Source organism: Pimephales promelas, chromosome 7 (genome assembly GCF_988280905.1).
Source record: "Pimephales promelas chromosome 7, fPimPro1.hap1.1, whole genome shotgun sequence".
NCBI classification, from domain to species: domain Eukaryota; kingdom Metazoa; phylum Chordata; class Actinopteri; order Cypriniformes; family Leuciscidae; genus Pimephales; species Pimephales promelas.
The window spans coordinates 5,949,233-5,972,678 of NC_142775.1; the positions used below are offsets into that span (position 1 = coordinate 5,949,233).

At 37.8% G+C, this 23,446-nt stretch overlaps 1 protein-coding gene across 3 annotated transcripts in view; it reads right to left on the reverse strand.

The window, feature by feature from the left end:
• Window positions 1-23,446, reverse strand: part of ppp1r9ala (protein phosphatase 1 regulatory subunit 9A-like A) — an 80,855-nt gene that overhangs the window by 15,264 nt on the left and 42,145 nt on the right. For all 3 annotated transcript variants that reach the window (XM_089132990.1, XM_039647187.2, XM_039647186.2), the window contains 7 exons: window positions 19,193-19,325; window positions 16,246-16,366; window positions 12,192-12,296; window positions 5,896-6,019; window positions 4,289-4,441; window positions 4,152-4,205; window positions 3,833-4,062 (listed from right to left, as the gene is read on the reverse strand). In XM_089132990.1, coding sequence (XP_088989116.1) covers window positions 3,833-4,062; window positions 4,152-4,205; window positions 4,289-4,441; window positions 5,896-6,019; window positions 12,192-12,296; window positions 16,246-16,366; window positions 19,193-19,325 — 920 coding nt within the window. The remainder of the gene's footprint in view (window positions 1-3,832; window positions 4,063-4,151; window positions 4,206-4,288; window positions 4,442-5,895; window positions 6,020-12,191; window positions 12,297-16,245; window positions 16,367-19,192; window positions 19,326-23,446) is intronic.

Genomic DNA, 23,446 nt, shown 5'->3' on the forward strand with positions numbered 1-23,446 from the left:
TTTGTGTCATTTTTGGAGTTCAACAGCATCTGATTTTCATTGCACAGAATAAAAACGATGATATGAAGATGAATAAATGAAGACAGAAGCATGAGCAAGTCTACTGTAGCAAAACAAACCTGTGCAAAAACTTCTTTCTTTCTTTCTTTCTTTCTTTCTTTCTTTCTTTCTTTCTTTCTTTCTTTCTTTCTTTCTTTCTTTCTTTCTTTCTTTCTTTCTTTCTTTCTTTCTTTCTTTCTTTCTTTCTTTCTTTCTTTCTGTGTTGGGGATGTTACTTTTAAAAAGTAGTGTAACTCGTTACTTCTTAAAAAAAGTAATCTGTTACTTTACTTAGTTACCCCATATGGAAAGCAACTTTTTTCGTTACTCGTTACTTTTAGGTTGCTTGACTTTGGGCAGAACCCAATATCTGTTCCTAAATGTGTAGGCCTACATAAAGTTCTACTATGCATAATGCCATATATAATGCCATAAATGCATAAATCAAAATTTTGACTATTTTGAAAAGCTCCCCGTTAGCACTAGCACCCCCAAAAATAATTTCTGGAAGCAATTATATTCAGTCTGTATTCTATGGAAGTCCTGAACCAAAAGATAAAGACAAAAATAAAACTTATCTTGTTATTTCGACATATTAACAGGACATTCTAATCTGCATTAAGCCAAATTCACAAATACCTCAATCCACTGAATGTTTTAAAAAAGGCCTTAAGACATTCCTTTTTAGCAAAGCTTTTGATACCCTTTAGATGTTCTTTTTTTTTCTTCTTTTTTTTTTCTCTCTTTCTATTTTTTCCCTCTCTTTTTAAAGAACTGTTTATCTTTTATTGTTTTTAACCTGTAGCACTTTGAGATCCTTGGATGAAAAGTGCGTTATAAATTAAACGTATTATTATTATTATTATTATTATAAATTAAGCATTCTTATAATGGTTTTCTATGGGATGCTTAACGTGTAATTAAACATGTTGCGTTCATATTCTGGGCTCACCTGATTTTTTGTACATAGTATAGCCTACTTTATTATGATTTTAGTATCATAATAATTAATAAATGCACGCACTATTATCCGCAAACTTGATATGTGTTATGCACGTAAACAAATACCTTTCGACTTATGTTGCAAAATTCAGAATTAAATGAATGTGCAGTAATTTGTACAAATAGAGAGTCTATGCCTCCTATACGTGTTGTAGCCATTAAATAAGCGCATTTAGTTTCATATTTGTTAAAATATTATGTTATTTTTTTCCATCTATGTTGATTATGAAAAGTGAACAGCATGAGTGAGATGGATGCGCAATATATCGGGAGACATTGAGTGGGTCAGACATGATTTAACCACTTTGTTTTGAAGAAAGCCTTTCTTTAAATTGAATTTCGTTTTGTATAAATTGTACCTTAATTTGAATAAATTTTTATCAACCAATTGCCTGGATTTAATAAATAAGAAGCAAATATAGCAGACAAGTAACGTTTCGCCGAATTGAAAAAGGAAGTACGTTTCGTTACCAAATTTTCAGTAGTAGCGCGTTACAGTACTTTTTACAAGAAAAAGTAGTTACGTTGCGGTAACGCATTACTTACAAACGACACTGGTTCTTCCTGAATAAAATATGAATTTCTTTAAAACCCCAAACCTTTGAATGATTGTGTATAAACACTGCTTATAAACTCTGTGGAATACTTGATTCTGATTGGTCAATCACGCCATCCAGTGATATTTTATTCCCTGATAACAACCGCTGAAAATTATGGAAGCTTGTTTCCGCCACAGAATGAAAAATAAAAAAGGTAATTGCGACTTTATTTCTCACAATACTCAGTCCCTCCAGGATTTCACGATTTTTTTTTTGTGATTTTTGCGATCAAAATGACTGATTTTGTGGTGGTAATTTCCAAAAATTTGTGAAAAAATTTGCGATTTATATATAACATTTACCATAATAGTATTCAGTCCTTCCAGAAAAACGCGGAGCTTTTTTGTGATTGTTGCGGGCAAAAATTGATTGATTAGCCTACTCGGCCCGTTTTCTTTAAAAATGCGATGGAATATGCGGGATATTTATGCAATTTTATGCGATGAAATTGCAGGAATTTGCAAAAATTGAGAGAACTTGCAAAAATTGTGGTTTGGTGAAAAAGATTTCTCTTTTTCAGTGATTCCCCCAACATCCTGTTCTCACTAGGCTAATGTAAGAGTCATTTCTTATTACTTCCTTTGATAAGCAAGCATACTACATCATAGAAAGTGCTGGGAATATTTAATTTCTCATCTTGTTTTATTTCAGATTATAACGAGTGTAAATAAGGTGTGGCCCCTTTAAGAGCTGCGCGCTCCCTGTTGAACTCTCTGCAGTGTTATATGTGCGCCTCGAACACCCCATGTGTGCGAGTAATTTCTGATTGATAATACTTCTTTTATCTTATGTTGTTTATTAAGTAACTATGTGACGGTAGAACGTGTGACAGTTATACGAGTTCGATTTGTGAGACGTCAATCGCCTCCGTGAGTCTGTCCGGCGTCGCGTAATTGCGTCACTTCATAACGTTCCCATGGAAACAGAGGGAAATGGCTGCTCTTGTGTGAAGCAAACGGAACATTTTTTAACTTTCTACTAAAATACACGTGACTTTTTTTTGCAACGAAAATGCGAGGATTATGAAATTATGCAAACCCCGCATATTTTGCAAGGAAATCGGCAATTTATGCGGCGAAAGTGCGGCGTATTTGAAAAAATGCGGCCCCCGCATAAATATGCGGACTTTGGCTGATTTTGCATTGAATTCAGCGATCGCATAATCGCGTTTTTCTGGAGGGACTGAATACTGACTTTATTTCTCAGAATTGCGAGATGTAAATTAAGAATTGCAAGATATAAAGTCGCAATTGTGAGATATAAAATCACAATTGCGTGATATAAAGTCAGAATTGATATAAAGTCGCAATTGCGAGATATAAAGTCAGAATTGCAAGATATAAAGTCAGAATTGATTGATATAAAGTCGCAATTGCGAGATATAAAGTCAGAATTGATATAAAGTCGCAATTGCGAGATATAAAGTCAGAATTGCGAGATATAGTCAGAACTGACTGATATAAAGTCGCAATTGCGAGATATAAAATCACAATTGCATGATATAAAGTCAGAATTGATATAAATTCGCAATTGCGCGATATAAAGTCAGAATTGATTGATATAAAGTCGCAATTGCGAGATATAAAGTCAGAATTGCGAAATAAAGTCAGAAATGCGAGAAATAAAGTCAGAATTGATTGATATAAAGTCGCAAATGCGAGATATAGTCAGAATTGCGAGATATAAAGTCGCAATTGCATGTTGTAAAGTCAGAATTGTGAGATATAAACTATTCTGAGGGGGGAAATAAGTATTTTTTCCCCTTAGAATTGGCCTGATAACTCGCAATTGCGAGTTTATATCACACAATTCTGAGGAAAGATGGCAGAATTTTGAGATATAAACTCGCAATTATGTGTTATAAAGTCAAAATAGTGAGATGTAAACTCGCAATCGTGAGAAAAAAAGTCAGAATTGTGAGATAAAAAGTCGCAATTCTGACTTTTTCTCACGATTGCGAGTTTTAACACGCAATTGCAACTTTATTTCTCACAATTCTGACTTCATATCTCGCAATTGTGACTATATCTATTATATATATATATATTTTTTTTTTTTTATTCAGTGAATTCAGTGATTATTCAGTGATTCAGCGATCTCGAAACAAGCTTCCATAGAAAATCCCTTACATACCAGAAAATTCAAATGTTAGGTAATGAATAGAGAGGTTAAGTGTTGTAGTCTCCACTCACTTCTGCTGATAGTCCTTGAGCAGCTTCTTGGCTTTGCTGTATTTTTTATCCAGAGCTTCATATTGGCCCTGCGTGTCATTGAGCTGTTCGTTGATGCTTTTGCAGAGAGCTTGAGCCTCCAGCCAGTTCTTCTCCATCTGAACGATTCTCTCAGAGTTCTCCTGAACGCTCCTCTCTAACTGAGCTTCCCTCGCTTCCCACGCCGCGCGCTCCTCCGACGAATCCCTCAACTACACCACCGAACAAACATCACCGTTTAAACACACAGGAACTCCCATACGTTTGACATCAATGGATAAGATTGTTCATAAGTTCGTACCGTCTCTTTCAGTTCATCTAATTCCGCCTCAGCGATGCTGTGTTTAATCTGGAGCTGGAATTAAAACAGAATACACAAAGAATTAAGAAAATGGCAAACTATTGAAACCATGTGAAATGAAAAGCGCAAGGTGCTACCTCTTTAAATCTGAACATTAGTTGAGTGGTGTCCATGTTTGATGGCAGGAACACTTCTTCGCTCTCTGGTAGCTCGTCCACGTTCCTCCTGCCGAAACTAGACCCCAGGATGACGTCCTCCCCCCCTTCCTCCTCATCCTCGTAGTGCTCGTCCTGTGATGACATCAGACATGATGATGACACTCACACAACAAGAAACAAACAGTTCAAAAAGAGAGCAGAGATGAGAAATAAGTCATAAATGAACAAATAATGTTCCTCATAGCTGGTACAACACTAACCGTTAAGAATTGACTACCTGGAAAACCGAATGACTCGACAGGCATAAACAACACAATTTGGATTGTGAATGAACTCACGAATCTGTTTCCTCATTCAACATGGGGCTTTTTTACATATTTTTTGCATACTTGAGAACATTCAACACAAAGCAGCTCTGAAGAGATTACAGCTGAAAACGTATTCCAGTCTATCTTCAAAATGTCTTCTTTTGTGTTCAGCAGAAGAAAGAAATTAATAAGGTTTGGAACAACTTGAGGGTGAGTAAATGATGACAGAATTTTCATTTTTGTGGGTGAAATATTCCTTTACCAACTGTCAGACACGTCCATCTTCTGTTATGGATTTTGCCAAGCAAAAGTTAAATAAAGCGCACCATAAAACCCTCTGACGAGATTGAAATAAAGTTAAAAAGGTACGTCTGGACCATGATGTCAAAGTTTAGCCCCTGCTGGTAGATCCCATAACTGTACCAAAACATGTTTCTTGATTGACATCATAAATAACATTCTGCAAACATTAGTTTAAAGGGATACTTCAGGCTTTAGCATTATGCTTTGTATTAGTAGGAAACCTGTAGTATTTACCGTGCTTTCCACCCTCATATCCCCCTGAGACGAGAGATTTATGTATTTTTTGTCTGGAAATCATCATTTAGCATCATCGGAGGATTTTTTTTTTCCTACAGTCAGTAGTAGGGTCTGTCCCGCATGTTCTCAACCCACCCATAGAGGGCGATCTCACTCACAGAATGAACACATAGTGTCGGCCATCTTTGTTTGGAAGCTAATAGGGCTGTCAACTTTGATTGTCAAACATGATGAATGGCGACTGTTGAACGCAAAAGCCGAATCCGGACATTTTGTGCGATCTCGAAACACATTTTCGGGCAGACTCATCATGAGACTCACTAGTAGCCTAGACTTGTTGTTTAACGACTGCGCTCTGTTACCGGTAGGCGTGGCCTCCTAGGGTAGCGAAGCAAGTGCATTCTGGGAGTTGTTGTCTTTCATCCACCTAAGCCAAAAATACATTTTCTGTCTTTTCTCAGTCTAGAAATCTCCAAATTCTTAAATAATTTCACATTTTTCACATTTGAAATACACATTCATCTTTCCAGAGGTGACGTATCCCCTTAAAAGAAAATTGGTACACACTTATGAACTTATAATAAATACATCAACAATAACATACACAGGAACATACAGAAGTGTGCTGATACTAAAGTACAGGGCAAAAGTAACACTTTTTAACACAATTTATATCATATCACTCCTAACTTGTAGAATGCATGTGCAGGGATGGCCCAGTAGACGTGCTTGACTGACCTCTTCAGTCGACTGCTCGTACGCCTCGTCCACCTGCTGCTGCTGGCGCTCCTGCTCCAGGGTCTCGCTGATCAGACGCGCCACCTCACTCTGAGCGCCTGGCTTCTCTCGGCCAATCAGAAACCTGCACGGGGGTGAGTGACAGGTGAGCAAGACGGAAACAAGAATTACAATGTGTGTAACGTGTACTGAGCTGCTGATCAGGTAGAGGAAACAACAGAGCCTGTGTGTGTGTGTGTGTGTGTGTGTGTGCATGTTGTTTATTTGCATGTGGGGAACTGGTAACCTTCAAACCAGAGCCTACAGAGAATTATGTGCGTTAAGAGCATTCATATTATTGCTAGAGAGCAAATAGAGCACAACTGTCAAGTTATTCTTGGAGTGTGTGTGTGTACAGGTCTTTATTAGGAATTCATGTTTTCATCAGTGATTCTTCTAGGGAAGAAAACACACGTGCACTTAAAGCATAACTGACACTGTTTACGTGAATACTTGCCAAAATCCGCATTTTGACATTGTTTTGTGTGTATTTGACTGTTTAAGCGCAATAGTTTAAACTCAATTTAGCACTGAGAGGCGGCTTTCTTTGGGTGTGAGCAAAATCTACTGGAATGAGTAAAATTATGTGCAAACTCGTGCCGAAATCCAAGCCCTGTAAAGGCTGAGTACGTCATTTTCGTATGCGACTTTTCGTGTTCGTCAGCCTAATGCTACGTTCACATCGGACGCGAATCGCGCGTCAAATTCGCGCCTGACGCGTCTAGTTTGACGCTTGACCACTAGTGTTAATTCGCGTGTCAAGAGTGAAATTGGCGCGCGTAAAGTTTGAAGCGAAATTTACGCGCGTGACGCGCGTCAGAATCAAAATCCGTTGGCGGCCATTGTTTTCATGTCAACCGAGCATTCATCAAGAGAGTTACCGCTCTGTATTTACTCTGGAGAGCAGAACAGCGGTGTGGGGATCATTGTCGCCGTATTTGTGTCCACCGGACCCTTCGGAGGCGAACCGTTTGGCGAGTTTCACCATTTGCTCGCTCCAGGAGCTGTGCTGGATGACGGGCGCTGTCAGCGGTACTTCCGCCTGTCACGCGCCCAGTTTGATGACCTGTTGTCCCGCATCTGAGCGAGGATCACCCTCGCCCTCATCCATCTAATCTAGCTGTCATTTATTTTTGTTTTGATAATAAATAGAGCCAGCCTTCAAAACTTATTAACCTGTCCTGTGATTTTTTTTCTCTCTCTCTCACATCCAGACACGAATTTATGCACATATATTGTCTTTACAACATAATACTATTTCTAGATATGGAATAAATAATACAAAATGAACATGTCTCGTATATAGAAATAATGTTTTAAGTGATGAAACATTTGCTTTGTTGTGCATAATCCCACCATGCTTTTAGTCATATTAACAAAATAATTTATTGAAGCATCCAGACACTTCACCACATGAGCAAGCAGCTAGGCTCCTGATTGGTTAACGCGGCGCGAATTCACGCCAAAGTTCAGATTTTTCAACTCGGGCGGCAGACGCGAATTCGCGTCAAACGCGTGAATGCACAACGCTCAATTCGCGCCATTCGCGCCAACTTGACGCGCGAATGAGGCGTCTTCCGCGCCGCGCTCCACGCCTCATTCGCGCCGCAGGAATTTTTCACGCGCGTAAAGCGTCTTTGCATTGACTTAACATTGAAATCATTCGCGCCTGACGCCCTATTCGCGTCCAGTGTGAACGTAGCACAAAAATTCGTCACGCACAGAAACCGTGCACACTGAGTCCGACGCGTATTTATTAAACCTTTGTGAGAACCCCCCCCACACACACAGACAAAAATACAAAATGGATTCGTCAAGCAGCGAGGATGATTTTGTCCTCTCTCTTATTGAAAAGAGAAGAAAGAGAAAATATTGGGTCCATCCAATCCTGAAATTGCGCCAAGAGGAAGCACCTTCTTATTAAGGAGTCGCGAATTTATCCTGAGCGATTAAAAATTTACCTCAGAATGTCAGTGGGACAGTTTGATGCTTTGCTAGCGATTCTGGAGCCACATATTAAAAACAAGACCACCAATTTCCGTGAACCAATCGATCCTGAACAGAGACTGGCAGTGTGTCCAAGGTAAAAACTGTTCCAGTACCTCACATGATACATATGGAAAACATCCCAGACAGCAAACTGACATTGAATCAACGTGGAAACAACGTCTCTCATGACATTGAAACAACGTTGATTTGCTCATCGAATTAACGTTGAACCAACGTCAGACGCGGCATTCTTCAAAGCTAAATGAAATCGAAAATTGGTTTGCTTTCATAACGTTGAAACAACGCGTTGATTTCAAGTTGATTTTCCATTAGTTTTGAAAGAATGACGCATCTGACGTTGGTTCAACGTTAATTCGATGAGCAAAACAATGTCAGATCAACGTTGTTTCAATGTCAGTTTGCTATCTGGGATAGGAAGGAACAATGGAATACAGTTTTTTAGGTTACCGAAATGAACACAGCATCAGGGAGAGTCGCTGACCTGATGAGGAGACGCCGGATTGCTTGGTTTGCTGATGCCTTTAGTATACGATTTTCACTGTTTGCTGTGCCTTAACAAACATACGCAAAAGTGTTGTTTGAGTGTCTTGTTCATTACTTTTTTTTATTTCTTTGAAATAAATGTTGATATGGCTTAACAATATTTATTGAGAACTGAAATATATGTATATTTGGACAACATAAGTTTCATGCAGGGCTCCAGACTAACTTTTTTTACTAGGAGCGCTGTTGCCCCTGACTGAAAATTTTAGGAGCGCAAGCAGAAAATTTAGGGGCACACCTTAAATCAGCTTGCAATGCAATTATTCAAATTTCCCCCAAAATAACTGTAATAATGAACAATTATTTAATAATAAACAGACTTAACATTATGATATGCTGTTTTATTTTAATGTTTTTCACAGGACAAAAAAAAATTCTGGTAGCACTGGGGCTGACAATAAATTACTAAACTTAATTTAGGGTGTAGATGAAATTAACTTTAGTTATTATCATTTATAATGTCTTAATATTAATTAATAAAAGAAGTGAAAATATGTATATGGAGTGAAAATTGCGAATAAACATCCTACTGTTTACAATGGTATTATTATTATTTTTTAAGTGTTTAAATAAGAGTTTTCCAACATCTTTGTTTTTCGTTTTAGGACAATCTTTAAAGGATTAACAAAAAATGTGTTGGTAATCACATAAAAAAATACAAAAAAATAAAACATTTCTATATATGATATTATTGAAGTGCTGGGAAAAGATGTGTAGTAGGCTATTTGTAAGCATTTGACTATTTCTTACACATTATCATATTTATGGTTAGAGTTAACTTACTACATTAGCCTAAATCCATGGTTCTGTTAGGCTGATTTGTGGACTGAAAGCCTTCTATAAGTGTTTCTCCATGTTTCCACGTCAGCGCTGTTTGATCTGATATGGTCTATAAACTCTGCGCCGAATCGGAGTGTTTCTCACTGGATCTCGTGGTGTTGATGTTATTAATTCTGAGGCGAATTCAATGGATTTCTTCACTGGATCGCCTAGTAACAGTAGTTGCGTGAGCGAGATCGGCCCGCGACTGGCAAGTTGGGGCTTTATTTTACTGTCAATGGTTCAGATCGCTGCGGCTGCTCCACGGTCCTAATCATATTCGTTCCACTTTCATTTTGTTTGCATTCGCTGCTAGGTGACGACTAAACGAGTCGATAGATCGCTGATTGCTCAGACGCACATCAGGTTGTGATATTTGTCTCCGTCTCCTTCCCACAGGCGTTTACGCACGCTATTCTTGTCACGGATTCATTGACGCGCCCGTTCTACGCTTTACAATGCGTTTAATGTGTGGCAAATTTACTGGTCGCACATGTGCGCCTGGATGTAAAATTCAGTCGCACACTCTCAAATTTTGGTCGCAGTCTGGAGCCCTGTCATGGACAACATAAGTAATAATAATAAAATAATAATACTGCTATTAGTGCAAAAGAACAAATATCATCCTGTAAGGTCCCTTTTCTTTCCCCTTTTGCAATCTTTTTGCATTGCTTTACTTTCTTCCTTTTTTTCTCGTATTCTTAGATCCGTCTCTGTCCTGCCAAAATAATAAATGCGCGAAAACAATAAATGCGTGAAAATTAAAGAACTCTGGGGTCTCATTTATAAAGCGTCACAAACGCTTTGCGTGGAAACTGGCGTACGTACGTTTCCAGCCCCGTTTTGTGCGTACGCCAGTTTCCACGCAAAGTTTGTGATCTATAAAAAACTAACTTGACGGGAGAATGGGCGCACCATTAAGCAAACTTCGAGCCGTGCGTACGCACATTCTGGAGACAAAGGGAATTGGAGACACTGATGGTGAGCTGTAGTTAAATGTCTTTTTGGTCACTTTTAGAACGAAAATCGAAAGAAAAATAGTCTATAGGATACAGAAAGATAATAGCCTACGAATAAAATTTCACTCACCAAGCCAATCACTTGAAGCCAATATCCATCCCTTCGTGTCCGCGCCAGCACACGCGTTGGGCCGTTTAGTGAAACTGACGCACATAATCTAACGGCAGATGAACCTTAAATCTTCATAGGCTAATAAATACAGTGCACGTTCTCAATAACAGTTTAAATAAATGAAATAATGATTTAAGCTATGTTTTACTTCTGATAAACATTTCGATTAAATATGCCATTCTCGTTAATGGAGTTGAACACTTAAACTACATGAAATCATTACTGAGAAGTTACAAAAAATATATATTCAATAAATACAAATATAGGCAATATTTGTTGTGGATGCAATGCTTTTGAACATTTTCCCTCTGGCATGCAGTGTTTTATGATAATAGCAGATTGTCTGAGAAAATAGTTCCATAATCCACAACCATGTCTATCTGTTTCCATTAAAAATATAAATTCATTAAAAATACTATTTGGCCAGTTGAAAAGATTTCTCTGAAATGTATTTGACGCTATTTGATTTATTCATTCAAAAACAAGGCAAGGATATAGGCTACTAAAAAAAACAATAATAATTTATTGTGACACGGCACATCTGTATTTCATATTTTCCTAACGTCTTGTACGTTAACATGGTCTCACGTGGATGAATAATCACATGCAAATGATATGCAGATGGGGATATGCATATTTAAACTAGGCGTTGTAAGCTCCATATATGGTTATTTCGGGGAGGAGACGCATGTGCGCGCATTCTTCCGCTGACTGGGATTTATAAAGGGAATTCTGCGCAGGTTCTGGCGTACGCACGGTTTTATAAATCTGAATATTTTTTGCCGTACGCCATTTTTGGCTTTCAGGCGCACACGTACACTTTTAGTAAGGATCCTACGCACAGTTTTATAAATGAGACCCCTGGAATGTTTAGTCGCATCTCTGTGAGATTCTAAAGGCGTTGCCGCTGGTAACCGATAGCGTCTCCTACCGTCATGGCCGACTAGCTGAGACCCCGCCCAAATCGGCACGTGACTCCTCATTCTCAATAGGCAACAGGTTATATATTGTACCCAAAAAATACATTAGTTATCAAATTGGCTGCTAAAACACACCTTAATCGACACAAAATTTCAATCTAATTGAACGGGGAGGCTTACTCCTTTCATAATCCGATCGAGAGAACATGTAAACACTTATGAAAACAGAAACTGAAAGGACCCCGGGTGCTGAATTTTCAAAAAACCTCTCAAAATGCTGGCTGTGGATGCAAAAAACGCAGAAAATCGGACCTAGTCCGAATTTTTTTATGATGGACGAAAGTTTCGGAGGCGGTGTGCAAGTGTAAATGACATAACGTGAGGTCGAACTTTTTTTTTTTTAAATGTGGCACTCCCCAGCTCCACCTCTGCCTAACAAATAATTTCACCCAAAAATGATGAAAATGTAAAGATTTTCCAATATTTCAGTGATGCTGATTTGTATGACCAATGAGCAGCTAGTGGCTGCAGTGAGCTCTTGTGACGGCTGCCTCTCGAGCTCAGCGTCTTGAACATGTTCTCGCTGGAACGAGTTCACCGCTTGCGATGGCGTTCGCTGAAGAGATGCAGCTTTACGGTGGTGTGGATCTTGGGCTTGTTCAGACAGAGCAAACTCAACGGTCTGAACAAGAAAAATTCTGAGGAATTGGCATTTGGTGCCGCTATATGAGGCACAGCGCCAACTGCCATTTACACACTCGAATGCCTTTTCCACGGCTGTTTTTGTTTTTTGCTTTCTTTCACTGATGGACACACAGACAGAACAGGACTGACCTGACCGTTCCCTTCGTGTTCTTGAGGACGGTCGCAGCAAAGTGTTGCGTCACACCAACCAGACTGATGCCGTCCACCTCCACAATCTGATCATTCACCTGGATCCTGGAACAGAACATGATAGAGGAGGTTTAATGTGTTACACTGACAAAAGTAATCTTGATATCATATGTCTTATTTAAGGAGTAGTTCACTTTTAAAAAAACTTTTGCTGATAATTTACTCGCCCCCATGTCATCCAAGATGGCCACGTCTTTCTTTCTTCAGTCGAAAAGAAATTAAGGTTTTTGATGAAAACATTCCAGGATTTTTCTCCATATAATGGACTTCAATGGGAACCAAACGGTTCAAGGTCCAAAAGACACTTTCAGTACAAATTGGAAACTGTTCAAAGGACTTTAAACGATTCCAGACGATGAATACGGGTCTTATCAAGCGAAACGATCGCTCATTTAAAAAAAAAGTTATATAAGCTCAAATGGCCGCCTCGCTCTGTTCTGCGATGCACGTTCGTGACTCTGCTATTGAACTCGTTCATCAAAATGAACAAATCTTTTCCCGAGTAAATTCGTTCATTTCGTTCGTTGAATGAACCAAATGACACGAAAAAAGATTTGTTCATTTTGATGAACGAGTTCGAACATCACAGAACAGAGCGAGGCGACCATTTGAGCTCATAAAACTTCAACTTTATTTTTTTTTAAATGAGCGATCGTTTCACTTGATAAGACCCTTATTCATCGTCTGGAATCGTTTGAAGCCCTTCGAACAGTTTTCCCTGAAACTGTCTTTGGTTCCCATTGAAGTCCATTATATGGAGAAAAATCCTGGAATGTTTTCATCAAAAACCTTAATTTCTTTTTGATTGAAGAAAGAAAGACGTGGACATCTCGGATGACACGGGGGTGAGTAAATTATCAGCAAAAGTTTTTTTAAAAGTGAACTACACCTTTAAGCAACTATTAATGTATACTTAAGTTACAAACCAACAGCAAACAATATTCATGACGCCTCAAACCAGTGTAGGGAAATGTTACTTTCAAAAGCTTAAACAATAAAACTATTTTCTCTTTTGCTCACCAAAGCTGCAGTTATTTGACAAAAAAGTAATAAAACAGTAATATTGTGAAATATTTTACAATTATTACAATTTAAATTCCTCTTAGTTATCATCAATTACTTTTTAATTCTCAATTATCAACAATGATTTAATTTCTTAATTATCAACAATGACGAAAATCAACAATGATTGTTATTATCAGTGTTGAAAACAGCTTTTGCCGCTTAATTTTCCTGAAGTAATGGTGCTGAAAATCCAGGAATCACAGGAAGAAATTGCAGTATAAAATAGGTTAAAATAGAAAAATAAAGTATATTAAACTGAATTTACATAAAAAACAAGCTCAATTTTGTAAAACTAATAATAAAAAGTTGAAATTACTTATTTTTATGAGCTTAAGTCATGTAAAACATGATCGTATTGATCATATCACTTTTTACAGGCCTTGGATATGGCAGCATACTTTGTGCAGATGTTTTGAAATGCATTTGTAAGTAAATGCATGAAAATAAAATTAAATGCAATTCAAAAGTAACAATTTACTTAAATATCCGATTACAAAACACACATCGCCCTCAACAAAAGCTCCAAACCCCACTGTAATGTAATCCTCTAAAAGTTGACTTTTCACTCTATGTACTTCACACTAATGTAATTAATGAAATGCTGCACTGTGACACGTAAAAAATAAATACATGTTCATGACTCCGTGAATGAGTAATCGCACCTCTCTGAGGAAGACAGACTGCTAACACTTCTCACACCGAACCTGCACTGGCACTACACACATCACAACATGTTTACGACTGCCACCTCTGAGGCCTGATGCCCAGCTGGGATGCTTTATCCACACCGCACTGAGTATTTCCAACAGTCAGCAGTTGGCAGCCAATGCCGAGGTTCACAGGGAAGAGGAAGTGTGTTTTCTGCGCTGTGACAGAGACATGAATGCAGTGTGTTTGGACAGAGACTGTTCAACAGCCCGTCAGAGAGATCAAACGTGTGTCCCGCTTCAGTTGCCCTCAGGAAGCAGAACATGAGGACATGCCCAGCACTAGCGCAGCTGCAACATGACCCGAGACAGGGTTCACCAGCAGGCAGACTGTCCAGACGTTTGGGGTCGGGGTCAGACTTTTTCATGTTTTTTTAAGGGAGTCGTTTATGCTTATCAAAGCTGCATTTATTTGATAAAAAACCAGAAATATTGTATTGCAATAATATTGTATAATTATGTGTATATAATATAAATATAACTATGGATATATTTTCTTAAATATACATGCATGTGTGTATATATACATATATATATATATATATATATATATATAAATACATAATCTATATTATATATAATTTAATTATATTTTATATATGACTAACACATTTTCTTAAATATATACATACATGTGTGTGTATTTATATATATATATACATATATATATATATATATGCGTGTATTTATATATATATATATATATACATACATACATACATACATATATATATATATATACAAAATAATTATACACAGTGCACCCACATATATTATGTAAACACAAACTTTTATTTTGGATGCGATTAATCGTTTGACAGCCCTAATATGCATGCATGTATATAATCTATATTATATATAATTTAATAATATTTTATATATGACTAACACATTGTCTTAAATATATACATGCATGTGTGTGTATTTATATATACAAAATAATTATACACAGCGCACACACACATGTATTATGTAAACACAAACACTTATCTTGGATCATGCGATTAATCGCAATTAATCTCTGCACAGCCCTATGTATTTTAAAATGTAATTTATTCCTGTGATCAATTTTCATCATTACTCCAGTCTTCAGTGTCCCATGATCCTTCAGAAATCACTCTAATATGATGATTTGCTGCTCAAGAAACATTTCTGATTATTATCATTATCAATGTTAAAAAACAGTCGAGCCTCGTCATATTTTTGTGAAAAACATGACTTTTTTTCAGGATTATTTGATGAATCTAAAGTCCAAAAAAGACAGAAATCATTTATAAAAATGTAAAAGTCTTTACAGTCACATTTGATAAATTTAATGCATACTGGCTGGAAAAAAAAGTATTAATAAAAGAAGGAAAAAAAAAAAACGTACTGGCTCAAATTATTTGGACGATTGGTCCGATCAGGATGATCTATTCTAGCCTGATAGAGCTGCGTGATTCTGGATCAAAATTAATCAGGTTTTTTTGTTCTTCTTTTAAATAGAGATCACGATTCTCCTTACATTCACAAAATGTAACTTAGAGGTTCTGACTAAATGTTAATTGCTGCAATCCTGATTTAAACATTAAAAATGTTTACTTAATTTTAATGAATAATTGGAAAAAAAAACAGTTTGAGTGAATGATTCAATGATTCACTCAGACTTCACTTGTTTCATTCCTGGATGAATCAGCGTTTCTCTTGATTGAATGATTCTAAGACAAATACCTTTTGTAACAGTCACTTCACTTGTCGCCACCTACTGGTGTAACAATATAATTGATACAATCCTTAATTTGAAGCGTCAAGTTACTTTCAAAAGGTGATTTGCTCTGATTGAATCACTACCGCAGACATCAGTGTTTATATCCAAACTATAAACTTTTATCCCAGCACTTCTGGGACAATTTGAATTATTGTAAGACAGATCGCAGGTCTGAATGTTCACTATGATCGTACTTGTCAAATGTTTAATAGTTGTTAATAGTTTAAATGTCACTTAGGAAGAAGATCGCATGCGTGTTTGAATCGAGTTCACAATCTTTTAACAAATAATTGTGCATCTCTAATATAGAGTATCAGGACCAGTTGAGGAGAGGTGTGCTCCCTCAATCAGACCTGTGTTTTTTCATGTGCTGGATGAAAAACAGGTGTAAAGAAGGCGATATGTGAGCTTCCAGATGTGTCACAGCTGGTAACTAATAATATAACAGGTCCAATGATGAATCAAAAGATCTCACCTCCCATCTCTCTCTGCGGCTCCATCCTGCGTGATGGTCTTGACGAAGATGCCCAGTTTCTCCAGACCCTGGTCTGCCCCAACACCCATCCCTATGATACTGATCCCCAGGCCTTTATCACCTTCACAAAGAGAAGTAAAAAGAGAAAAAGAAAGGCAGAATGATTACTCACTCAGAAGCACTTCACTTGTTTCATTACTGGATTAACCAGTGTTTTTAAGCCAATCTCTTGACTGAATTATTCAAGGTTAGTCTTCAAAAAGGCTATATTACAGTAACAGACTTTTAGTAAATTACAAATATGAGTTTTGCAACAATTTATGAAGACATACCCTAGCATTCACAGTTCCTCCCCAGTTCAATTTATTCAACGGGAGTAAATCACTTGCATATGCGACCAAATTTCATGCTAGACCACTAAAGAACGTCTTTAATTAGCCAATGGTGAGTTAACTGTACGATTTCAGTAACCTGTAATTGAGTCACAGGCAAAAAAATAAGTTTAGCGCTGAGCTAAGAGAATTGACTCGCTAGGTCTAAACGCAGGGCTCGACAGGACTGCATGAAGGTCTATCATTTGCATGTGTTTTTTAGCCTTGCCTATTTAAACATTCAAGTGCAAGAAGATGTGAAAGATAACTTGCGCGAGTCTGACAGGACGCGAATGCTGATTTGAGCTCTTTCACGTCTTCTTGCGCTTGAACAGTTCTTGCATTCCATGTAAAAAGTCTGCCGAGTAAAATAAAAAAAAGTACTCGCCGATGGCGACTCGAGCTTCAATGTGTCTGTAGAGGGTTTGCTGGAACAAAATTTTAAAAAGTGTTTTGTTCATAAATTATTAGCGCGACGAGTTACAACACGAAATAAAACAAGAACAATATGCTGAAAAATACCTTATAACGTATTGAAATACAACAATCTTGTGTCATATCAGTGTTTCAACTGACGTCAATAAAACAGCTTATACCGGTACATGTTACGTTTATCTCAGGTAAGCCATTCAATGTGCATTGCTTGATCGTTAGCTAGAATTAACATTTTGCTAAATATATGCACTATATTACATATTCATTATATTTTTATGTAACCTGTTCTTAAATATTTCATATTTGAAATAAATCGATTGGATCGAATCATGAAATTTGTACAACGGTAAAAGCAGTTTAAAGGCTCGCTCACGCTCACACAAAAAACGATAACTATAAAAATAACTATATTAACGCCCACACCAGCAGACGATATAATTCCGTTAAACAAAGTGTTCGCTGCAGTTATATTGTTTGTCACTTTAAATGCACAAGCCTGTTAAAGTTGGAAGGATTCTGATTGGCTGTCAATGTTTTTATCGTTCATCAGCTGGAAAAAAAAAAAAACGTTTTGAAACTGATTCCAAAGATATAATTTCTCAGTGTCGTTATCCTTATAGTTGTGGTGTGAACTAGGCTTGCCGCGATAGACGGTGTTGACGGTGTTACCGGTTTTAAGCCCCATCACCGGTGACATCACTTTCCCACCGTGACACCGCGATGTCTTGACTTTTTTTTTTTTTTAAGTATTCGTTTTTGCTAAAATATTTATTTGAATTAATTAAAAATAATCATTTTCAATTATTTAGTTATGAAGAGAGCATTATAATTAAAAATGAGCTGCGCAACGCGTGCCGTCACGTCACAGATCAGCAAGCATCAGGATTCCATTTAGCGCGTGTGGAGACGAGAACGAGTCAAATTACAGAAAAGCAAGATAATGGCGGAAGATTTGGTGTCAAAACGCAATGCAAAAGCGCCTGTTTGGCAATATTTTGGCCAATATATATTAATGTTAATAAATGCCAATTTATAGTGTTTTACTTTTTTTTAGAGTGCTGTCATTTATGTAGGCTAAGGTCCTTTTTAAAGTTTTTATTTTATATTCGTCTCTTTTTATTTGGTTTTATCTTGTTTAAACTTTGTTTAATTTATTTAAGCCTATTTTGTTTTCTTATTCGTTAATAAACGTTTTATTTGTTTGGGCCCACAGTTTGCCGATTTTCACTTTTTTCAGCCTATGCATGGGGTTATTTTTATTCGTTCGTTATGCTAATAAAAGTTCTGTCTATATTTTATTCGTTTATTATTCTAATAAAAGTGCTGTCTAAATAAAAGTTTAGCCTATTGTCAGCGAGTTTTTTTTTTTGTCCATTCCAGCAATTGACGCTGAATTGCAATTGACGCTTATTTCGAAAGTGAAAGTATGTCATTTATGGGCTAAGGTCCGTTTTGAAGTTTTTATTTTATATTCGTCTCTTTTTAATTGGTTTTATCTCATTTAAACTTTGTGTAATTTATTTAGACCTATTTTATTTTCTTATTTGTTAATAAACGTTTTATGGTTCTTATTTGTTTGGGCCCACAGTTTGCCGATTTTCACTTTTTTCAGCCTATGCATGGGGTTATTTTTATTCGTTTGTTATGCTAATAAAAGTTCTGTCTATAAATAAAAGTTTTATTATCAGCGAGTTGTTTTTTTTGTTTTTTGTCCATTCAAGCAATTGACGCTTATTGAGCAATTGAAAGCTATTTAACCCCCCCCCGCCCTGCCCTCCACGGTGACACCGGGATTACCGGTGTTGTCACACGTCGATTAACCGGTGGGAAATTTTCCTCACCGCGGCAACCCTAGTGTGAACTGCTATTCTTATATATTTAGAAAGATTTGTAGAACTATATCTTTATCGTAATCTTTAGAATTATCATTTTGTGAACGGCCCTTAATTTAAGGGTCAGTGAGGGGATGGAAAAAATTTGCATGAAAACTAATATTATGGCCGATGACATTTCAAGTTGATTTATAACAACAACAAGGTGTTTAAAAGTTAAACTCAAATTTAAATTGTTTTGACTGTTGGTTTATTAATCAATAAATCCAAGAAAGAGTGAAGAGTGTTTTGGGAAAGACACATCCTCACCTTTCTCTATCTCCACGGGAAACACGTCCATCTTCTCCACCCGTTTCTCCAGCTCGTACTCCGCAGACGCCGCCACAGGATCCACATCGTCATTCCTCCGGTCGTAGTCTTCATTGGAGAACGTGCTGTACACCTGAGACACCACAAACACAACTCAAGATCAATTACAGCTAATAACACACAATAACTGTTTCATAATCTTTAAGACTGCTTATTATGTGTATTATGAAGATGAGACCCCTTCCTAGATCACAGGTCAGTATTTCAGTTATTGAGAAAACGGTGGACATTTCACAGAAACCAAAACATCAAAGCTGTAATCAGTTTCTCTACAGTCTTGCCAAAGAAGGGCTTCCTCTCTGCTTTAATATCAGCTCGGTGAAAGCAACCCTTGTCTACTAAAAAGAAAATCACTTCAAAACTGCACACAAACACACACACACACACACACACACACACAAAATCACTTATTACAGATTAACTCATTCTTTGTGGTCAATTTAAGTCAGAAGGTTTAAAAAAATTGACATCTGATGAATCTTTTCCATGGTTTTACAAAATTGTGGGATCATAGTCCTGCGGGGCGGATGCTCTTAATGCAACTGTCAACAAACAAGCAACAATCATAAAGGACATTTTATTACTAGAGTTTTGTTGTATACAGTATCAATTAAGACCATTATAAGAATAGTTCACTCAAAAAAAAACAAATCCTATCATACTTTTCTCACCCTCATGTAGTTTCAGATGCAGAAGATTTTCGTTCATCTTCAAAAAAAAGATGAAGACACAGATGAAGATATTTTAATGAAATCTGAGAGATTTCGCCCCAAGTCCATTACTACGGAGCCCCTAAAGGGAAATGAAAGGAAAAAATGTGATGGAGGAAGAATTATTTGTCAAATGCCAAAGCATTTCTATCTCGCAAATGTTTTACATTCTGCCAAGAAACTTTGCTTTTGCTCAAAACGCTTTGCAAGCGAACAAAATGTTTCTCAGGGAACGCAAAGGTTTCGCAAGCAAACCCAAAGTTTCTCAGAGGGACGCAAAGGTTTCGCGAGCAAACCCAAAAATTTCTCGGAGGAACACAAAGGTTTCGCGAGCAAACCCAAAAATTTCTCGGAGGAGCGCAAAGGTTTCACGAGCGAACCCAAAGTTTCGCAGAGAAACGCAAAGGTTTCACGAGCAGAACGAAAAGGTTTCACAAGCGAACCCAAAGTTTCTCGGAAGAAAGCAAAGATTTCGCAAGCGGACGAAAAGGTTTCATGAGCATACGTAAAGATTCTTGGGGGAACGCAAAGGTTCGTGAGCGAACACAAAGTTTCTCCGAGAAATTCAAAGATTCTCGTAGGAATATGAAGGGAAGAATGTAAAGATTCTCTGAGGAACGCAAATGTGAGGAAATGTTTCACAAGCGAACCCAAAGTTTCTCGAGGAACGCAAAGGTTTTGCGAGCGAACAAAAAGGTTTCACAAGCGAACGTAAAGATTCTTGGGGGAGTGCAAAGGTTTCACGAGCGGACGAAAAGGTTTCACGAGTGAACCCAAAGTTTCTCAGAGGAACGTGAAGGGGAGAACGTAAAGATTCTCTGAGGAACGCAAATGTTTCGCGAGTGAAAGCAAAGTTTCTTGGGGAAACACAAAGGTTTCGCGGAGGAACGCAAAGGTTTCGTGAGCGAACACAAAATTTCTCAGAGGAACGCAAAGGTTTCACAAGCGGACGTAAAGATTCTCAGGACAGAGTAAATATTATCTGAGGAACATGAAGGGGAGAATGTAAAGATTCTTTGAGGAACGCAAAGGTTTCGCGAGCGAACTGAAAGTTTCTCAGAGGAACCCAAAGGTTTTGTGAGCGAACCCAAAGTTTCGCAGAGGAACGCAAACGTTTCACGAGTAGACGAAAAGGTTTCACGAGCGAAACGAAAGTTTCTCAGAGGAACCCAAAGGTTTTGCGAGCGAACCCCAAGTTTCTCGGAGTATCGCGAGCGAACGTAAAGATTCTCTGAGGAACGCAAATGTTTCGCGAGAGACGGCAAAGTTTCTTTAGGAAACACAAAGGTTTCGCGGAGGAACGCAAAGGTTTCGTGAGTGAACGCGAAGGTTTCGCAAGCGGACAAAGATTCTCAGGACAAAGTAAAGATTCTCTGAGGAACGCAAACATTTTGCGAGCAAGCGCTAAGTTTCACAGGGGAACGCAAAGGTTTCGCGAGCGAACACAAAAGTTTTTCGGAGGAATGCAAAGGTTTCATGAGCGACTGGAAAGTGATGAACGCAAAGGTTTACCGAGCAAACGCAAAGTTTCTCGGGGGAACACAAAAGCGCTGACTTATTATTTTTCCTCCCAGATCATCTTTTTTTTCCACCACCATGCCCTTGCTCAGTAAATTATGTGCTTTTTTTTAATAATTGTGCTTTTGTGTTCCACAAAAGAAAGTCAGTCACACCGATCAGGAACGACATACTGTAAAAGTAAATAATAGGGGTGTAACGGTTCACAAAATTCACGGTTCGGTTCGATACGATACACTTGTGTCACAGTTCGGTTCGATGCGGTTCAGTACGTTTCCAATAGGCCTACAGCAAAAAAGATGGCAGAGAAATTTCCTCGATTTATTTTTTTTAATTATATTTTTATCAAAACGAACTAAACTAAAACTATTTTTTAACTTTGAGCAATGATGGAGCTATTCTTGAATTTTCTGAGGAGCATATAAAACAAAACAGCTAATATTGTAGTAGTTTTAAGTAATTTTAGTTCATATTATCATTTGAGGGCAGCAATTGTATTCATAACGTCAAAATAAAACCAACGTGATGTTACTTGAAAGTATTATAGCCTAGCTGCCAAACTTTCATTACCATGGTAACAGTTAGTGTCACTACAGTAAACCCATGGTGATGTTGCTGATCTGTGGACACTGGATAGTTCATTCATGGCACAATATTTCTTCCTGGTTTCCATGTCAGCGCTCTTTGATCCGTAAATAACGGAGAAATGTGAATGTTTCCCACTAGATCTCGCAGCGATGTTATTACTTCAGTGGCGAATTCAAATGTTTTCTTTCCTGGATTTGGCTGTGTAGTAGGCTAACAGTGCTGCTTGATTCAGATCGACTCGTGCTGCATTGGTCCAAACTGATAAACGGTCCGTCATCAGCTCCGTTTCGTTCCGCTTACATTACATTTGGCATTTAATGTTGAATTTGTGGTCACGCCAGCGTCTCTTACATTATGAGCCCGCTCTCCGCACACATATTTGAAATAACGAAATTTTGGTCGGCAGGAAAAATGGTCCAAAAATGCGTACTGAAATCCGAACCGAAAGCCTCGTACCGAACGGTTCAATACGAATTCGTGTATCGTTACACCCCTAGTAAATAATGACAATTGTGTGTGTGTGTGTGGGGGGGGGGGGGGGGGGGTTGGCTGAAATATGCCTTTAAATAGTATGAGATTTTTTTTCCGATTAATGGGTAGAGTTCAATGTGTGTGTGAAATAGTGAAAGCGGATTAAGTCTGATCACTGTGAGAGAGTAACATTGAGTTTGAGTAAAATGATCTTACTATGGCTTACACTAATTATATTTTATCAGTCTGAGAGTAGAAATTTGAGGGGAAACTCAATATAAAATGAATCCAACTGTAGACAGAGCCAAACTATCCTAAATTAATGATTATTTTGTTGAGAGACACACAGACCGGACTCCAAACTTTGAAAGAACAAAGTCGATGCACAATCCATGCCAGCTCTCTCTCACTCCCTCTGTGTATCTCTCTCTCTCGCACTGTATCTGTCTCTCACAAACAATTTTCCACTAAGGCTCTGTAAAGGGAATGTGATCAGTCCACTGATTTGGACTCTGTGAGGTGTTATTTAACCTGGTAAACATGTCCTGTGTGTGGAATACCAGGAGCATGTTGGAGCTTGAGCGGATACACATGAACACACACAAAGCATGCCAACAGCAGTCAGTCAGCTCATCTGAGACTGAGTCGCGTCATACTTTTATCAGACAGGAAGGAAATTGATGTTTTTATCATCACATAATCTGTCTGAGAGCTACAAACTTTTACTAAGGAAAGACACAGAGACAGATACCATCATAACTAACTAACCGCTCTCTCTTAGACTTCAGATTTGCAGTTTTAGGGGAAAAGAACATTTCTGAGGGGTCCAAAGTATTTCGCAATCTGGGTTTATATCATTGAGGGTTGTGGTTTGAATTAAATGAAATTAGGAGCAGAAAAGAGTAAC